The sequence below is a fragment of the Mytilus edulis genome, chromosome 5 (assembly GCF_963676685.1).
Source record: "Mytilus edulis chromosome 5, xbMytEdul2.2, whole genome shotgun sequence".
Lineage (NCBI taxonomy): Eukaryota > Metazoa > Mollusca > Bivalvia > Mytilida > Mytilidae > Mytilus > Mytilus edulis.
In genome coordinates, this window is record NC_092348.1 from 92,953,439 (window position 1) to 92,973,868 (window position 20,430).

At 30.0% G+C, this 20,430-nt stretch overlaps 2 protein-coding genes across 2 annotated transcripts in view; both read right to left on the reverse strand.

Annotated features, from left to right (window-relative positions):
• Positions 1-20,430, reverse strand: part of LOC139525559 (tRNA-dihydrouridine(20) synthase [NAD(P)+]-like) — a 627,966-nt gene that overhangs the window by 405,942 nt on the left and 201,594 nt on the right. The window lies entirely within an intron of this gene.
• LOC139525320 (cubilin-like) overlaps positions 1-20,430 on the reverse strand; it is a 44,505-nt gene that overhangs the window by 9,770 nt on the left and 14,305 nt on the right. Inside the window, exons 6-17 of the mRNA XM_071320524.1 lie at positions 19,329-19,432; positions 18,533-18,733; positions 17,298-17,499; positions 16,375-16,565; positions 13,831-14,019; positions 12,978-13,040; positions 11,527-11,652; positions 9,494-10,183; positions 8,818-9,213; positions 5,388-5,528; positions 2,510-2,731; positions 1,634-1,834 (exon numbers count right to left, since the gene is read on the reverse strand). Coding sequence (XP_071176625.1) covers positions 1,634-1,834; positions 2,510-2,731; positions 5,388-5,528; positions 8,818-9,213; positions 9,494-10,183; positions 11,527-11,652; positions 12,978-13,040; positions 13,831-14,019; positions 16,375-16,565; positions 17,298-17,499; positions 18,533-18,733; positions 19,329-19,432 — 2,726 coding nt within the window. The remainder of the gene's footprint in view (positions 1-1,633; positions 1,835-2,509; positions 2,732-5,387; positions 5,529-8,817; positions 9,214-9,493; positions 10,184-11,526; positions 11,653-12,977; positions 13,041-13,830; positions 14,020-16,374; positions 16,566-17,297; positions 17,500-18,532; positions 18,734-19,328; positions 19,433-20,430) is intronic.

Below are 20,430 nucleotides of genomic sequence, written 5' to 3' on the forward strand. Positions count from 1 at the left end.
GAAGACTTTGTTTTGTCAAACATAATACCAAAATGAAATAATACTTTTATTTCGATTACGTAAATCAAGTGAAAATTGAGTATCATCATAGTATATTCATATTTGCTTACAAAATCGACTGATTATTTATTACCAAATCATTTCTTTTGTCTATATCAATCATGATTATAACGTAATTAAGGGATTGGATAGCTAATATCCTGATAATCAGATGTCATTTGATCAATCATATTTACGTTTTTAGTAACACTGTGTCATTTTTCAGATAAATAAGCAAGAGTGTTTATAACGAAAAGCACTAATTATGTTATTAATTAGCTTCATATCATCCTTCATTTGATTATCCCTAGTGGTCATGCTACAAAAGAATGGACTGTTTGTTGAACGTTAAAAATTATCTTTTTGTTTTATATATGGTGTGGTTGCTTTTTTTAACATTGCTTTTAAAATGCTTTATTTGAATCAATATGGTTTTTTTTAATAGCGTAGTGTTGTTAAGGATTAAGGATTTTTGGGGTGTTATACATGTAACTTTGAATCTGTACAAAAAAATTCTCGAAGATACCAGGCTATAAAAAGTCATCAGTGAAGATCCAATAAACAAAAAGTAAAATAACAAAATACTGAACTCCAATGGCACATTAAAACAGAAATCCTTTATAAAACGTCAAATTCAAAAGCTTGAACACATCTAACGAAAGAAAATAATTGTAGTATATCTGACTTAGTTCAGGCATTTCCTTGTGTAGAAAATGGTGAATTAAACCTGGTTTTATAGCTAGCTCTCACTTAAATAGCAGTTGCAAAAAAATATATTATTTGCCAACAATTTGTGAGCAAAACAGTCAGACATAATAGGTAAAAACGTGAAAATCGGGAAACAGCTGTCAAATTGTGATAATATTAATCACTATAAAAACAAATAACTGTTTCAACAAAGAAACACAAAATGGAATGTAGACAAAGTACATATGAAAGACAAAAACTCAAATTTGACCATAGCACAATAGCACAATAACACAATGTCGGGATGTATAAAAACCGGTCAGCGTCATATGTATATAATCAAAAATGAATAAATGCAAAGTTGATAGAAAAAAACAAGAATGTGTCCATAAAACACGGATGCCCCACTCGCACAATCATTTTCTATGTTCAGTGGATGGTCAAATGGGAGAAAAACTCTAATTTGGCATTTAAATTAGACGAGCGAACGAACGACCAAACGGACGCGCAGACCAGAAAACATAACGCCCCTCTTCTATCGTAGACGGGGCATTAATCACTATGTTCCAGAACATTGGGAACTAAAAAAATATTTACTTTTTATAAAACTTTATTTATTTTTGCTTGTTTTGATATATACATATAATCAGAACTCTTTTCTTATAAGATATAGTGCAGTTAGATTTGAACCATTGTTGCTATTATTTCTTACCCAAGAAAATTTCAATTTGCACCATTGTCAATTGAAAGTAAATGCTATAGTTTTTAAACTTGTTTCTGGAACAACTATTAAGTATTAGGCGATCATTCAACATAGACCATTGTATTCATTTGATAAAATTTCAGGCAATAAATGACTGTTGTGATTTTACCGTGAAACATTAGAAAAAACATTGTAACGACTAACCTGCTTGTTTTTTAAGAATTTCATCTGTATCTTCGCAACATTTGAAATATCTACTACATCTACGTCTAGTTAAAAGAAGCAATCCGAAGAGAATTAATAAAAGAAGAACTGTTATCATTCCTATCCAAATAGGCTCGTCCATAAGTGTTCGTTTTGACTGCGTAGTAATATGGGGATTCTCATAAAAACTGCAGTTTTGACCTATAAATAAAAAAAAAATTGAGATAAACTTAAAATTTAAACAATGTTTAGAGTATTTGAATGATTTAAAGATTGGTTTAAATTTGAGGAGTAAAATTATGTGAATAATTAATAACTAGTGGAATAGGAAATTACTGCCGACCGATCACCAGTTTTAACAAAGAAAATGTTCTATGGAGTTTTATCTTTAAAAAAATAAATAAAACAGCAAACGTTTTACAAGAACATATACAGCGTCTAGATCTTGAAAATTTTACATCTCAATTGAAATAATTTGAGCAAACATTTTATAAATACAATATTAATTATGTTGCTGTGAAGATGAAGGTATGCTTATGCCACATTTCACATTGTCGGCTCTTTTGTTTCGAAAATCGTACCGTATTATAACTCTTTCAAATTACATTAGTAACTTGTTCACAAATACGTCAGTTAGGTATCAATCTATATATGTGAGTTTTTGAACTTTGTCTCACATAATTGTTTTTCTTTCAAGTATTGGAAACTCAAAAAAACTACAAATGCAATAATTCTAATACTAGTTTTAAGTAGTTAATCGAGGTACAAAACAGATAGATTGCTGCAATATGCCTTGTTTAGGGCTATACTTAGTATAAAGATGGCTTATTTTTTTGGGGTCATTTCTGTTCAAATTTGTAAACGTTTTCTTATTACCTGTCCACCCTTTGTTACAGCTACATGGTTTTCCTGAAATGGCATCCACTATACAAACACCATTGCCCGAACATACCATTGCAGCACATTCAATCGACGTTATTTCACAATTCACTCCCCAGTAGTCTTTATCACAGTCACAACTATAACCGCCATTATCAAGAACACATGTCCCGTGTTGGCATACAGGTAAATCGCACCAGGAAACTTGACAGAACATCCCTTATAAAATACAATTAGAATTATAAGACTATGAGATTGAGTGTCTAACTGAAACGTTAATTATTTTATGTCAGTATAGAATTATTTGAAATATTTAAGCATTATGACAAAATTAATAATTTAATATCCTTTTAATGGAATTAAACTTACCTAAAATAGTTCATATTGTTGTTCGACGTGATATTATGATGAAAACTATACATTTATTTCCCGTTCCAAGAATATTCATATTTCACGAGGGCTGTGCCTGAGGGAAATGTGATTTTTCGAGGGTGAGCACATTTTATCTCCCGAAGCAAAGTGAATTGAATGTTTTATTCCACTGCCTATGCTTTGATCACTACCTGAACATAAAATATTAGTTTGCATACATTTTTAGGCAGATCCGCATGTTTTTATTACTTAACACATGACATTCCCAGTGATAAACAGTACGGATCAAAAGTTAATTATTAGATATAAGAAGATGTGGTATGAGTGCCAATGAGACAAATCTCCATCCAAGTCACAATTTATAAAAGTAAACCATTATCGGTCAAAGTATGGTCTTCAACACGGAGTTTTTGCTCACACCAAGCAACAACCGTACAACAAGCTATAAAGGACACCAAAAATGACAAGTGTAAATCTATTTAAATGAGAAATCTATATAAAAAGCGAGAAACGAGAAACTCACTTATAAACCACATCAACAAACGGCAATTACTGAAATCATATTCCTGACTAAGTACAGGTGCAAACAATTGTAATGGGTTTGATCGTTTTAATATGTACCAACCTTCGCCCTTATCTGAAATGATAGTGTAACATCACAACATAGAAAGACACACTATAAAATATCAATTGAAATGGCTTTGTCTTTTTGTTTAAACGTTTAAATAATGTGTACACGATAATGTTTTTTGCTATCGCTATTTAAAAAAAAAAGTTCAAAACGTTACGTAAGTTAACCGCGCGTAACGTCGCACGATGAAGTCTCGACATTTCAGAAGAGAGTCTCAACCAATCAAATATTGATTAAACTCTCAATATGTATAAATAAAGGCAACAGAAGTATACCGCTGTTCAAACTCATAAATCCATGGACAAAAAACAAAAATAAACAGTGGAATAATACCATGACTTACTTTATTATGAAAGAAATACTCTATAGTTGTACCATGATATTTCAACGGAACAAATTTTTCAACTCAGGTGGAGATAACCTAATCTATCTTTGTAATTATTTATAATTAATATAAAAAAGAAGTACAGACAATTTGCCCTGTTTTTAATATCACTCAATTGGGAAAAATCTGAAAAGATTTACAAAAAAGGAGCCTATATCGTATAACCTTTGTAAAAGATTCGTTAATTTTATGTTTCTCTACTTTTTTTTTTATTTTTCAGTGCTATCTTTTCCTGTTAAAGACAACATATTTAACATCATTCCATGAAATATAGCATTGAAGGACATAGTAAAAAAAAAGGGAATCAATCTGACTCTGAACGTTATTATAAATAGTTTTGGTTTTGGTTAGAAATGACTTTCATATATATTATTTTAATTACCATCCTATTTTTGTTTGTTTTTTAAGATGTCCAGTTAATCATAATTTTGAAAAGTTTAGTTAAAACTTGAAGTGCAGTTAATACGAATCTATACTACAGTTCATTTTAGTAAATATTCAGTCTTTCAAAAAGGGGAAATCAAGTCAGATGAAATTGACCCTACCTCTTTAATCAATTTCAAAAGATAAAGTTTTGTTTTATTCGACACAATCAATGCATTCTTTTGATAATACTAATCCTGTGTTGGAACGCCTTTTAAAAAACGCCCCTATTGAACATTAGTTTCTTAATTATTTCTTAATATATCAACTTAATATGTATATATATAAAAAAAAGAATGCCCTTTATCAAAAATATCAGACCAAATAAATCATGTCAGAACCGAAACTCTCTTACGAACAGCAGTCAACCAGCAGTAGTATCGACAAAATTAATGTGTTTTTTTACTGATGATTAAATCAAATATTTCACAAAGGTTCCAGCTCCCAGACATGATTTGAAGCACACCATAAAACATAACACATTAACAGTCTCTCGAAAATAGAACACATTGTCTTAAGATTATACAAGACACGATTGTCAAATAATAATCTGATACAATTAAATGCTAATCTGAAAAAAAACCATCGTAAAGCTATAAAAATTGTCTGACAAAACCATCTGAAATCAGATAGACAGATGTAGCTGTAAATGTTTGTCTATGAAATCATGAAACATTGATCTCTAGAATATTTTAAGGAAAATAAAATGCTAAATTATTTATAAATTGTATTTTGTCTTACATTATTTCAATATATTTTCCAGTTTTTTCGACATTTTATGTACAAAGACAAATTAAGATTGATCGGTAATCTTCAGCATTCTTTTATCGTAAAATCACAGGAAAAAAATAGTCAACAAATGAAAGAAATTGTTCATTAAAATAGGTTTAAATTATGTAATATTGATGTTAGACAATACACAAGTTGTCAATAAATATAGAATGTAGGTGTATAATTAACATTCCATTTTACCCGAATATTCAAGAATATGTACAACACCTGACGACTTGCATCTGAATCTGAGAAGCCATATTGTCTTTTCAAATAGATATAAATAAACCTACCTGTGAAATGTACAGGGCAATGGCAGATATATTCTTCGGTTGATACATTTAGACAATATCCTCCATTTAAACAACTTTTATTTGAGCAGTCAGCAAAGGGAGTGTTTGGATATGCTTCTGTTTTCAAAAGGTAGTCAATATCTAAAAAATAAAAATAAAATGAAATCTTTCATTCTGACGATTTGTCTTTGCTCAAGAATCGTGAATCTGGCGCAATTAATCAAATCTTGGTGCATTTTTCAAAAGCTAAATCTGCGCATATTAAGTGTAGCCAATTTCATAGAATATTCACATTTTATTTAGTTGAATGATAGTTGTTATCTTATAGTTCGTTTCTGTGTGTGTTGCATTGCTGTTTGTTTTATGTTGCACTTCAGTGTTTCTGTTTTTTCATTGTTTTCCTCTAATAGTTGTGTTTCTCTCGGTTTTAGTGTTTAACCCAATTTGTTTTATCTCAAAAGAGGGACGAAAGATACCAAAGGGACAGTCAAACTCATAAATCCAAAACAAACTGACAACGCCATGGCTAAAAATGAAAAAGACAAACAGAAAAACAATAGTACACACGACACAACATAGAAAACTAAAGAATAAACAACACGAACCGCAACAAAAACTAGGGGTGATCTCAGGTGCTCCGGAAGGGTAAGTCGATTTATGAATTTCCAACAGCGGTATACTACTGTTGCCTTTATTTAATAGGCATGATTAAATTTTTCATTATGAATAAAACCTTTGCGAAAAGTAAATATTGAACATTTTTTTACTGAAAATAAAACCGAACTTTTTTTTACATTTTATGTATGCTAAACCTAAATGGGGCAGCTAAAAAGTTATATAACATTCCATATTTTAATTCACTGACAAGAACTTTCACAAAATGTTTTAAACCCTCTAGATTGTATATTAACGAACACTACACATGAACAACCAAAAGTTTTAATATATTCTCTCCTGTAATGATAAGAAATGTTTAATTGATATTCCTCTTCCAGAAATGAAATCAGAAAAGAAAAAAAAGATATTGTCCAAAATAATATCAATTCAACTGACTAAGCTATCATTCCATTTGAAAGTCATTCAAGGACCAACTCCGGGTATTTGGATCATTAACAACATGTCGAGGGCGGAAGCGATTTTCTCTTTTGTGATTTAAACAATGATATTGCAAATTAAATTAATTAATAGTTTTCTCCTATCATTGTCTGAAATATTTTGTAGAAGGGAAATACGTGTTGATACCATGGAAATATTTTACAATACATGCAGAATATGTCATATTAATGAAAAAGAAAAAGAAATCATGTTTGATTGTTTTGTATGACTCCTTGTCATTTTTAAGCATTCTCTAATACAGAATTTCCTACATTCATTTATAATGTTATGATTAAAATGTTGTGTGAGTTTTTAAAAACTGAGACATCAACTACACAATTTAATAAAACCAAAATTCAATATGAAGACATACAGAACATTTGGAAAGGTAAGAACTACCCTAACCAATCTAAAATAAAGGAGAACAATCAAACAAACGTCCATAATGTCCATAAGTAACTAACAACTTTCAGTAACACTATCAAATATCTGAATATAACTAAAATACTAGATCTGCATTAATTCCACCATTATCACTGAAGTAACATTGATTGTTAATTTTCTGCAATACTTTGACACTGTCTCACGTTATTTTTTGGCTTAGTATATTGTATATATACTAACCCTGTTGTCAATCTGGATAGAAATAATTGATGCAAGCTATACTTTATTGTAGTTTTAACATGGGTAGGCATTATATTCGTCATTATTTTTGCCCGAGCGACAGTGAGGGCTAAAATAACACGAATATAATGCCTACCCATATTAAAACTACAATAAAGTATAGCTTGCATAAATTATTTCTATCCAGATTGACAATTTTGGTAATTTCTATGTCCGATGTGAATAAATGTATAGTGTTTGTGTAGGCTCTTCCATATACCTCCCTTTTTTATTTGTAAACTAACAAACGACTGGCAACGCTATTTTTCAGGGGGAGGAGTTTTGAACAGCCAGTATGAACGGTTGTCTTATCTAGGTCAAATATGTCAATTTCGAATTGCAACACATTACAGTAATGATAAATGAATAAGTAACAACATGTGCATCAATTAAGAGTTTTGAAGTGTTTTACGTTAATGAAATATATTGAATGCATGCCAATTTATAAAATTTATTTTTCAACAGTAGTCAATATACGCATGTGCAAACAAATTTTATTGGATTTAGAGCATCGGTTTATTCATAAAGCGAAAGAAGCACGTCATATCAGAATAATTGTTGTCCTCTTAACGTTATTTCTCTGTTTTTGACGTTTGGTTGATATCTCTTTGATATATAGCCAACATCTACTTTTATTCGTGCAAGTTAGTCTTTTTTGCTAAGGACGATCATATAATTTTTTCAATTCTTTCTACATAATATTATTACGTTAAAACTTTACATTATTATAAATTCCTGCAAGTGGAATCCTATTTCTACTTTAAAACCTAATATTTATGATCGAACTTAGTTATATTCAGTTATGAGACCAAAATTTGATATCTGTATTCCTGTTTTAAAAGGTTTGAGTAATAAAAATCTGATAAATAACACGCAAATATGGAACAGGCAGAAAAATGCACTCAAAAAGAAGGAGGCTAGGGATTAGCTTTTCCAGGAACATACTCCTATTTGCCACAAATTTTGTATTTAGATCTTATGTAGCTCTATAGTATATGATTTGAACAGAATGAGTTTCCAGCTATACTGTAGGAATAAATCGTTGATGTATTACTGGTGCAATATTTTAAACAAAATTTTGTTTATTTCTGTTTTTATTGCATTTTTGTTTTTATCAATTATACCGGCGTTACATGAAACCATTTTCATGTACAGATTTGTTTTACATTTTTCGTTATTCAGTCGATCAGTATTGAAAGCACTGCATCAGTGGTTGTCTTTTTATCTATTTATTTTTAGCTGAAATTAAATATTGGCGACTGATCTTAAATAGTCCATATTAACTGTATTTACAATTTTCTGGTTAATGATGATTTTTAACCAAAAAAGTGGTAAAGTTTATTATATATTTAGTTTACCACTAGACATCCAATATTATTTGTACCGTATATTTATTATACCAATATCTATGCAAAAGAAATGGTGCCGAATTTCCGTGTTTAAAAAATCATCTGGTACTTAGCCGTAAAAACTAAACAATATTGCAATTACAAAAGCATGCAATGCATTCTATATTTTATTTTTTTTCGATTGAAAGACTGCGATTTGACTCATTTTGACTACAAAATTTTTTGATATTTGCAACACACAAAACCCTCATTATCTAAACAGTGGTTAATGCGAATTTACAGATCACTGATTGATGTACACTTAAGACATTAAAGGAACTAACCTGATTTTACAGAAAATGTGGCACTATATTTGCTCAAACTTCTGTCGGCAGTCTCTGCACCAACTTTGAAAATTATTTTCAGTTTGTTTAGATTTGATTGTATAACAACTTGCTCCTCTCTACCTGACGTACACGATGAGTTCATCATTTTAATGGTGTTGAATTTTCCAAGTGTATCATCAATAACTTCTACATTAGATAAGCTACAGTTTCCATTCACTTTCGGAACATATGAAGATATATTTAGATCTATTCGGTATCCAATAGGGGCAACTAAACTTGTAATCTGAACGATATTTAAGGGTGGAAAATCCGGATAATGCGGGCTATCAATCTCTCCACTGGAATTTGGTTGAAGCTTTTTTGCTGTAACAACTTTTGGAATAGGAGAATAATCTGCAGAAAAAAATCATAATGTCAAAAATAAATATAAATTACAGAAATAAAGAAATGTCGGTTCGAAAACGGAATACAATATTAAGTACATTGTAATAGTTTTGTAAGATAATTCAAACTAAATTGAACAAAATAAGAAAGGTATATAAGGTGAACATTGGTTTATGATTCGTGCATTTGAAACATCCAGTGCAAAAGTTATTGAAAAAAATCTTAATTTGCATACATAAATCTATTAATAAAACTTTAAGTTTTATATCCTTTTTCATTTGATACATACCTATATAGTAGTTTCCTAGGAAACCATCATCTTGATAAAGCTGCTTCGAAATAAGGCACAAATTTATTGAATTATTGGAAGAAATTATTGTCTCAGATACAGAGCGAAATTGGTTATAACCGCAGAACTGTTTTGATTTTCCCTCAGGTGTATAAATTATGCTGACACAAGATTCGTCAGCAGCAAATTTTGAATAAGCAACATGAAGAATCACTCTAGACCCAGTAGGTGTATTCATGTCAGAACAACAAAAGCGTTCATCCATAAAAGGTTTGCGAAAATTGAATGATTTAATTATTCCATAGTTTCCGTACGACTGTACGTCAAAGCAATTAATTGTATTAACAAACGTCCATTTGAAATGGAATCCATCTCCTAAAACACTTTCGTCACTTCGGAATGTAATGGATGCATTGTTTGTTAAAGTAATGAAATATTTCGGCATATTAGATGTCATGTTCCCACACAAAGAAGTCACGTTTTTGAAACCTTTAAATATCAGAGCATCATATAAACAATTTGATTGATATTCTAAATCTAAGAATGTTATTTCTAATACAATACGGTGATATTTTGGCGCTCGAAATCTGTATATTTTAATACGATTGTTGTCATAATGTACACTATCATTTTTAATCATTGATATTTCACCAGTATATGACGTGCAATTGACAGTAGAGGTCTGAATTTCTGAAATGAAAAAGATATTTATTTTATATTTATTCAGATAAATAATATCACAATAGTACAGTGATACAGGTAATCCAAATCAAGTGGAATATATAGTTGTTTACTTGAAAACCATGATCTTCTAAAAGTTGTTTTTAATGAAAGCGGAGGATTACTGAATTATAAATACACATCAATGTCTCAAACATATATCGACAAAATGTGTATGACCGCAGTACTGTTTTGATCCACATCTTTTAGGTAGTTGTCCCATTGGTTATTTTAGTACATTCACTGGTTTTATATTTATAGTATCTTTACACTAAAATGAAGGCGACAGTAGTTTATCGATGTTCAAATTTCGCAAATCGACTAGAAGAGACTAAATGAATACTTTGACTAAAACTCAATCGATAACTCACATAAACTGTTTGTGCTAGCAAATTCACCCATGATGAAACAGTTGCATGCCGTAAGATATATATCGAATTGAAAAGACCAGATTTTTGCAAACTCGGCTTTGTTTGGAAAATATGAGTGGTTAAAACAACTGTTAAAAGGGGCACTAGCTGTCAAATTCATGTTCACCGATTTGACTCAAATTCTCATATTTGTTTTATAACAATGTAAAACATTTATTCATATTATAAAAAGTCTAAAATAAACAAACATATAGATATAAACAGATAGTGTTACTCGTGCAATTGGATTCTTCTAGGTCTATTTGATTTCATTTATAGATTAAAAATATATGTTAATCATCATTTTTACCTGGATAAGAATGATTTTTTAAAGGATCGAATCAATCAATCAAATGATTTACCTTTGTTTAACTTTCAATGTTGACATTCTTTTCCTTTAAATAATCAAACACGTACACAATTCATGCGTTATCCAACTGTAGGGGTTCAGATAAAGTTCACATGAATACGGATTCAATGAGGTCGAATTATTCACTTGCAAATATATAGTTCGTCATCAATGTTTCTTACTTTATTATAACAAAATTGTACCAAACTGGGTTCTTCAAGTGAACTATCATTTCACTATTTTACTTTCATTACTGATTGAATGAAAAAAAAAATCATTTTTATATATGTCGTAGCTAGTTCCCCTTTAATGATCGGATTGTAATTAGTTCTCACATACTGGGGATGCATTATTATACTTTATATACCAATTTTCGTTGATTTCGTGGTAACCCGAGAACCACGAATTTTAATGTTCTACGATTTACAAATTTTCTATAAGATTGTATTGTAGATTTTGACAAAACCATGTAATCAAATATTCACTAAAATGCAAGTTTTCCTCAATCCCCGAAAATTGATACCTACGAAAATAAAATATCTTACAGTACTTACTTTTTTCAGGAAGGGACCAAGTACAGACAAATGATGCATTTATATCACATTGAACACTTTGAACAGATAAAATTGGTTGAACTGTTCCTCTTGCTCGGATTATTTGCATCACTTCACATGTGTCACCTATCAATGAAAAACAGAAAAAATTGTTTACTTCAATATGTTTTTCATCATATATAGATTTTAATATTTAATGCAAAAACAAGACGAGTAAATGTTTAATTCATACGTCACGTATGAAACTCTAAAGCAGTTATTTGGGAAGAACATTATTTGGTGTTAAAATAATTCTTCTTTTAAAAGTTGTCAATTTTCATTTATAAAATATTGCCTCAAGGAATAATCAAAATCTCTGTAAATAATCAAATACTCGTGTCTTTTGAATCAAATGATTTCAACCTTCATCCACAAATAGTCTTCATTCGTTAATTGAATTATCTTAAAAGGTGGACATTAAGTGACAACATGTGATAATAAATCACCAAAAGGGAAAACGTCAAATGGAGAGCACTGATTACAATTCTTTCCAACGGAGGTAAATTTTACATTATTACAGCTTCATGTGTATACTTGATGATTTAATATATAATGATTAGTTTCTAAATGCATAATTTATAAAGGATCAAAATAATTTAAAAATTCAAAGAGAGTTGAAATCTGATATTCTGAACGGATTTCGACAATTAAGAATGTTCTATTATCAAAATAAAAACTATATTGTATTGAAAGAAAGTTATATGAGGGATTTAAGGTAAATTACGTACATTTATACAATTTGGCTAATGATGGCCTTAAAATAAATTGATTACAAAACTATGTAAATTTGAAAAATTGTTTCCAATATTGAAAATTCAAAAATCTTATAACGTATCATGTCAACGCAGCGGTGTGAAAAAAAATGAATAGTTTAAATTCATTATATGAGAATTGAAAATGTTGTTAGTTTTCAAAAAGAGAAAAAGAACATTTGTCTTTGCTTAAGAATTGAATGCTGCTTTTTGTAAATTTATTGGGGTGTAAAAGCGTTGACCGAAGTACATTTTGTATGAAGCGCGGAAGCGCTTCATACTAAAAATGTGCGCACGGTCAACGCTTTTACAACCCTATAAAGTTACAAAAAGAAGCATTCAATACTTATAATTACATTTTTTATGCTAGAATAATGAAAACACGATTTTTATCAAGTTTTCATTTAATTTACCTGTGCACTTTATTGTGGGACCTCGTGTCATCATGAATGATAAATGTTATTGTCTAATACAATTGTTTCAGGAATAGCACGAGATGTGCAGTTGGCTAATCAGAATAACGTATTATAATGAAACATACATCTAATGTAATTATAAAACAATAAGAAACTGAATACTATTTGTAATGCCTTATTATTGTCAAAAGTTCTTGCAACAAAATATATCGAACATATAAAAGAACAAATATTATTGATATACCTTTGTTTTTGGTATTAGTATTTAACCATATGAAAATAGATTCATTGGCATACATAGCTTGGTCTGAAATGAAAAATAAATAAGTTAATAAACCATTGATTTATAATACAATTCATATACAAAAGTGATTGCCATGTTAAAAAGTATATATACTATTTAGCCTTATAATGACGACGACACATTTAGAGCAGGATCTGCCTACCTTTCCGAAGCACATAGGATCACCGCTAGTTTTTGTGGTGATTGTGTTGCTAAGTCTTTAGATTTTTATGTTGCATCTTGTGTTGCTTAGTCTTTAGTTTTCTGTGTTGCTTAGTCTTTAGTTTTCTGTTTGGTGTTTTTGTTTATCCATGGCGTTGTCAGTTTCCTTTCGATCTATGAGTTTAAATGTCCCTCTGGTATCAATCGCCCCTATTTTCCATCAAAATGTTTATTTTCTATTACCCTCATAGACGACCACGTCCCGTTTCCCGTTCATGAGTTTATGACATATATATAATTTACTTGCAATAAGGAACACGACATTTAACCTCTATTTATCCGAGTTCGTCTTTTGTTTTGTATGGAATATTTGGGACTGTTTTTTGTCTTCATATTTTTTCTTGCAAAGTGATTTTTTTTTCTTATTGTCTTATAGTTTTAGTGTCTTCTTTTGTTAACAGTAATACGCCTTTTAACAGTGATAAGCATGTTAACCATGATAAACTTGTTAAAATTGATAAGCTTGTTAACAGTGATAAGCAAAGGTAGTTGAGGGGGATTAAAAACAAGAATATATATATATATCGAGGCCTAAATTTCAACTTTGGTAAACCTGAATAAGAACATTTTATTAACATGTTGTTTCACTGACTATTAGATAAATCCGCATAGTTGCTAATAAGATACGCAGCCGTTACAGACGAATTTGACCAAAGATTTGCTTGTAATCCTCCACACCAGTCAATGGCTTTCTGATAAGTAACATCTCTCAGGAACGGTTGTATACAAGTTGATGGTCTCAGATAAAATGATGTACCATTTAAACTATCACAATTGTTATCTGTATGAAATATAAGAAAACAATATGTTATACAATACAAAACTGTGAAAAATTAAACTAATGTGACAGATTCGTGGCACATTGAAGAAATGTTTGTCCAACAAATATTTCTCTATGATAATCAACAACGGAAAGAGTTACAACGCCAGGGAAATACTGGTTGGTAATGATGAGTTTTCATATCAAGAATATTGGCAAATCATAATTCAGATAATCTAAGATATAATCCTGTTTTATACTTTCGGTCAACCCTGTTATCATTATATGTATAACAAAATGTAAATTTTAGAATAATATCTATAATTATATCCCAACTTCTAACAGGGTTGAACTGATTCGGATTACCCCACCCAGATCACACTACCTTGAATGTTTCTGTTCTGCAGTTTTTCTGCGACATTTTTGGCGGGAAAAGTTAGAAAAATGTATGCGGTATAACGACTTACCATCAACATTTTTGTAGAAACAAATCCACTAAATTTCATTTTCCTATGTGGGGAATTTATAATGAAATCAGTTTACACATGAGAAATGTCGCAAATGTTTATAATTTTGTCAGTATTATAAAACAGGCAAACAAGATGTAGTTTAATATGTTATTTATTTAATCAGCACGTTGGGATAATTATTACGTTAAACAATATAAGATACGTTTGCATTTGTTTATAAAACATGAAATCTACAATAATAAATTAATAATACCTGATATACTCATGAGGATGTAAACCCGGTTGTAAATATAAACTTAATATACATTATGAAATTATACTTAATGCAAAACAATACCTTTATGATTTAAAGGTAAAGGGTGGATTTAATATAATTTTTTTAAGGCTCAATAAATGCATGATATTCAGTTGAATTTGATAAAATCTCGGTGAATTAAAGTGCATAGTCTGTAATATATACTAAACATAATCTCATTAATTGTTAATAAAGAAGTGAAATAACAGGGTCAAATTTTCCCCTTCGTTATTTTTTTAATAAAGTACTTGATCTGTGTTAGCAAAAGCCTGTTATGTTTGAAATAGTTAATGTTAAAATATGAATATAATACTTTTTATTTCACCAGGGAAGATATAAATGTATTAATAGATATAGGAAGATGAGGTATGAGGGCCAATGAGACAACTCTGCATCCAAATAATGACTGTATATTTAACTACTACGTTAATTGTTCATATATGTTCTCTCATATGTTAACGAGAACCAATGTATCATCTACTTACATAAAAGTATGATCATTATTTAGACAAAGTCGTATGTTTTTAAATAATACTTTTTTTTAATACAGTCAATAGTGATTAGACCATTAAGATTTCTTATCTATTATTTTATCAAACCACACTGAAAAAGTGTAAACACATCTTTGGAAAATATAATCACTGTAAAATCCTTTTATAACTTTTAATGCTAACGCATCTTCAATCGAATCGCTATAGTTCTAAAGAAGTCAATGAAAACAGTAGAAACTTATGATACTTATTATACAATAGTTAAATATTTCGTCGCATACTATTGATAACTTATTAGATGTTTTTCTAAGAGTATATCATCTGAAAACATAACATCGCCATGGCAGAAAAAAAGTATTGACGACAAACAGACCAACACGTTAAAAAACTCTTCACCGGGAAATAAAAAGACTGGGCATTACGAACCCCGTTTAAACGTTTGGAACAAATCCACATATCATTTTCTCATGAAGAAGAATATGCAAGGTAATGATGAGTGTCTGTAGACGACATGTATTAGCTTAGTATTTGTAAAAAATTGTTTTATTGAAATCTATTTCTCATTTAAAGCATCATACCAGGAAGATAACAGCGATCCTGAATTAAATGCAACTGTGCATTATAAAATATGTTGTTTTGATTTATAGACCGGTTACTAGTAGGTGTATCTCATGGAATATTGAAATGGCAAATCACGTAATGATTAAAAAAATCAGGTCAATAAGTTTCCTATTTACGTAAGAATGATAAATATAAGTTTCACTGTGCATTGTATAATCTTTAAAACAGCATGAAAATACCATAAAATATCGTTGTTCCATCTTTTATGATTGTATAAGGAAACTTTGCTTAAAAAATTCTTGATGTTTATTACGATTGGTTGCCAGTTTTAAAATAAAAAAGTACAGAAATATAATATACAAATTCTCGACATTTAACGTTTTTACATTTTTATTGATGTTGGTAAAGTACAAACTTGATGGCATGTTTTGATGTTATTAATGAAACGTGAAACGCATATAAATATTAACTTACGTAAATAATTGGTTATTTGTATCATCGATAACCCTGACCTTATGTTTTGTACCTTTTTAATACTGAACGAACTAATAATACTTACACCTGTAAATTGAAGCTGTCAGAGAGAATCCGGATCTATATATAGATTTATCGGATCTGTAGCGTAGGACCGCTATGTTTGTGTCAGATACCCAAGTCATTTTCTTTAATTTCGTATTCCAGTCACCACATGTTGTTTTATGTTCTTCAGTCCTGACAACAGAGGCGAATGTCAAATTATCGTAGATGCATCTGCAAAAAGGATTTATTTTTAATCTGTAATCATGTATTATATTAGTTTATTTGCATTAACTACACCTGAATTGTGTTTATTTTCCATAAATAATATTTTATAATGTATCAAATATATGAACTGGAAAAGGATTATATGAAATCGAATAGAGCTCAACTGAGTTGAAAGCTGCAAAGGTAATAAGAATGACAGAAATGTCAAACAGAAATCTGCATAATACGCAAATCGACAAAGTTAAAATATGTTTTTGTATATAATAGTTCTAACTTTTGAAGTTAATCATAAGAAAAAATCCATGCTTCCCGCGGTTTGCATAATTAAATATTTTGATCGTTTGCATATAACTACTTCCGCATATTTCAGAATAGAGATTATGGTGTGCACTTTTAATGAAATTTTTAATTAAATATAAAACAAAAGTTCGTCCACTGGTAGACAATGTAAATAGATCTAAATAAGATTTCGTTGATTTGGAAAGTTTGTCTTTGAATATCATGTAGTCCATGATGTGAACAATTGCAAAACCAATTATACAATTTATGTAAATCTTAGATCCTTGATTGTAGTTTGAATAAATCAACAACGAACAAAAAATCCAGAGAAATGAGTGTTAAGATCATATGTTTCCATTTACCTGGAAAACCAAGTTGAAGTGTCTGTAATTTTACTATTGGTCATTAAGATTAGAATCGTACAAATGTGACTTTTCTTAAATACGTATGGCTACTTACGACTCTGACGATTCTATATTGAAGTGATGAAACTTAATAGCAATATTGTAACCAGAAGATACTGTTATAGTATAATTGATATTAGATAGCTTAGGATATTGTTGAGGAAACCCAGGGCTTGTAATATTGACATCTGGTTGACTTGAATTCAGATAATACATGTAACTCTGTGCTGTAGGTGGTGGAACAGTGGATTTGTCATCTACAATTAAACACACTGTAAATGAAAAAGTATCAACCTTTTTTTCTTTTTTCTTTTTTTGAAAATATAAGAAAATTACATAACTCCAATGCATTTTCAAAAAGGAGAGGTCCATTAAAATAGACGTAATTAACAGAACATGTGATAAACAACTGCCATATTCCTGACTTGGTAGTCATTTTTCGTAGAAAATGGTAGGTTCTACCCGGTTTTATATCTAGCTAAATCTCCCACAATACAAAATTAATGTACCATCAGAAGTTTTATTCATTTAAGGCTAACGTCAATATTGTTTAGGCTAAATGATAAACATACAAGTATGTGCATAGAGGTTGAAGGTCATCTGAAAATAATGCCCGTTTCAATATAATATGATACAATGTTCTATCAAAGCAAGTAACCAGTATATAAATTCTTCAAATAAAATCAAGCATTACTCAAAGGATTAGGAACTCGCTTGTAAATTGATTTACCAAAGCTTTCATAGTTGCTTTATCGAATTACTGTTCTCTGTATATCAAGGGTGTTGATGCTTCATACATATATGATTTTTTTATGAAGTTCAACATAAGTTCGCGAACTAAAAGATAGTTACATAGCAAGCAATATATTGAATCAAAATTTTCTCGTGTATAAATTATTAAAGCTTTGGGTCAAACAAGGATAAGTCGGTACTGAAGAACACAATTGGAAGTCTAAAAGCAATGACAAATAAAATGTCAAAACAGAAAGACAACTAATTATGATATTATGCATTAGCTAGGCCATGGGTTATTATCTGAGGTATAATATGTCCGACACAAGCATTATCTATTTCAAACATTTTCTATATATTGTTTTTACTTTGGTTTCAATTCACTTAAAAATATATGACATTAAAATTTTTAGTTCTGCCTGCATTTTTATGTTACTCGAATATTTTTCACTTTTTTAGCTTTTCTTTCTATTTCTTAACTTAAGGAAAAGAGGTTTCGGATCATAGTTGATCAATAAAAGTAGTCCATATCTGATAAAAAGTCATACAAAAACATACCGTCGAATTTGCTTATTTGACAAATATACGGATTCCTGGTGGAACATTTTCTGTCATTCCAAAAGAAATGTTCAGCTTCAGATGTACCTTTATAAAGGTTATGAAATGTACGACGAACTTCAACGCAGTCCTCGTCTGAAAATCCATCATCACTTGGCTGTTTATATGAGTGTTCGTTTCCCTGCCAACCGGGAAACCAATCTGAATAGACAATTCATATAGGCATGATTTGGCTATGAAACATAATGGCAATTAGGTAAAGTTTTAACAATGATAGATCATATATAAAACTAACTGAAACGGAAAACATATCACGAGCAGAGCTAATAATAAAAAAAAATAGCTAAGGTTACGACATTTATCTATCTAATCCACAATTACACTCCTGTATTATTATTTTAGTGAGACAAACATCTAGCATACATTCGCTATTTCACAATCATGTGTAGAATAAACTTAATACTCAATTATCATTTTTTACAATCTTCCAAACACTTAAGCATTGATATCCTTATATGTATTTGGCTCATTTTTTTTTAAATTTATGGTTCAATTTTTTTCAAATTCCTATCAAGATTCGGGCGCTCTTTAATTCGATCGCCATTGATGAGTCTTATGTAAGCGAAACACGCCTCTGTCGTCTCAATATGTTTGGCTTCGAAGTGTATGCTTTTCCCTCTGTTTTTGCTTGTCATCTTGATGCGTCCTGGTCGATTTACTAGAACTTCATAGAGAAACTACAATCGCCTTTATTTATTGAAATCCATACCATATCATGCACTATAATAAAACTTACATTCAAACTCAACAGGGTGTCCATTTACCCACTGAAAATGATTTTCAGTAATGATATCATTGGCACCAATCCAAAATGCATCCAATTCTAAAGTACAATTTTGACTGAAAGAATAAATTATATTTTTATAATTTTTGAATCTTATTATTTACAGTGTTCCCTTATTTTATATACGTTACTCGGCAACAATCGGTTGATGACAAAAATACCTTTGTTTCTCTTCTCTTCAAATCAAATGAATACAATTTGTATATAAGGCCGTACATTAACCTATAATGGTTAACTTTTATAAATTGTTATTTAGATGGAGAGTTGTCTCATTGGCACTCATACCACATCTCCCTATATCTATGTCTATGATACTCTTTTTATGAACTTGAACTTATTATACCTTTGCTTTTACTACAAAGTACAATAAACAGTTATTGTAAATATTCGCGTTTCGTAGAAACACTCATACATCATCAGTGTCTATATGTTGTTAGTAATTGTAGCGATAGTTCCACACGAGATGAAATATTGCTTTCTGTCTTTTATTTTGTAATAAAAGAATAACGCTATCCATTATATGAATGGCATGATTTTTTTAATCCTGTTACAACAGATATATTGTAGCAGTTGCAATGTAGGTATTGAGAGTGGGATTTGATTATGATGTAAATTGTTAATTTTATTGTTTGTTTCGAATATTGATATATGGCATGCACAAAACAGTATAATAACACATTTTAGCATATACTATTATTTGTACAGAATGGTAATAGTATTACATTTACGTGAATTCCATATTTTCCGAAATGATGATTAGCGGGCTGATATGAAAAAATTATCCCGATCTTCAACTTTCATCACATGCCTTTCCGTAACGTTATCACATGCCTTTCCGTAACGTTATCACATGCCTTTCCGTAACGTTATCACATGTATTTCCGTAACGTTATCACAAGCCTTTTCGTAACGTTATCACATGGCATTACGGCGACACTCTGCAAATTCCGAGAAATTCAACTCAATGGTAAGTTTTCAGTTAAAAAAAACCATTACAAAATAGGATAGAAAATAATTATTATGATACAACAAAATGTATTATGCTCTTGGGCTG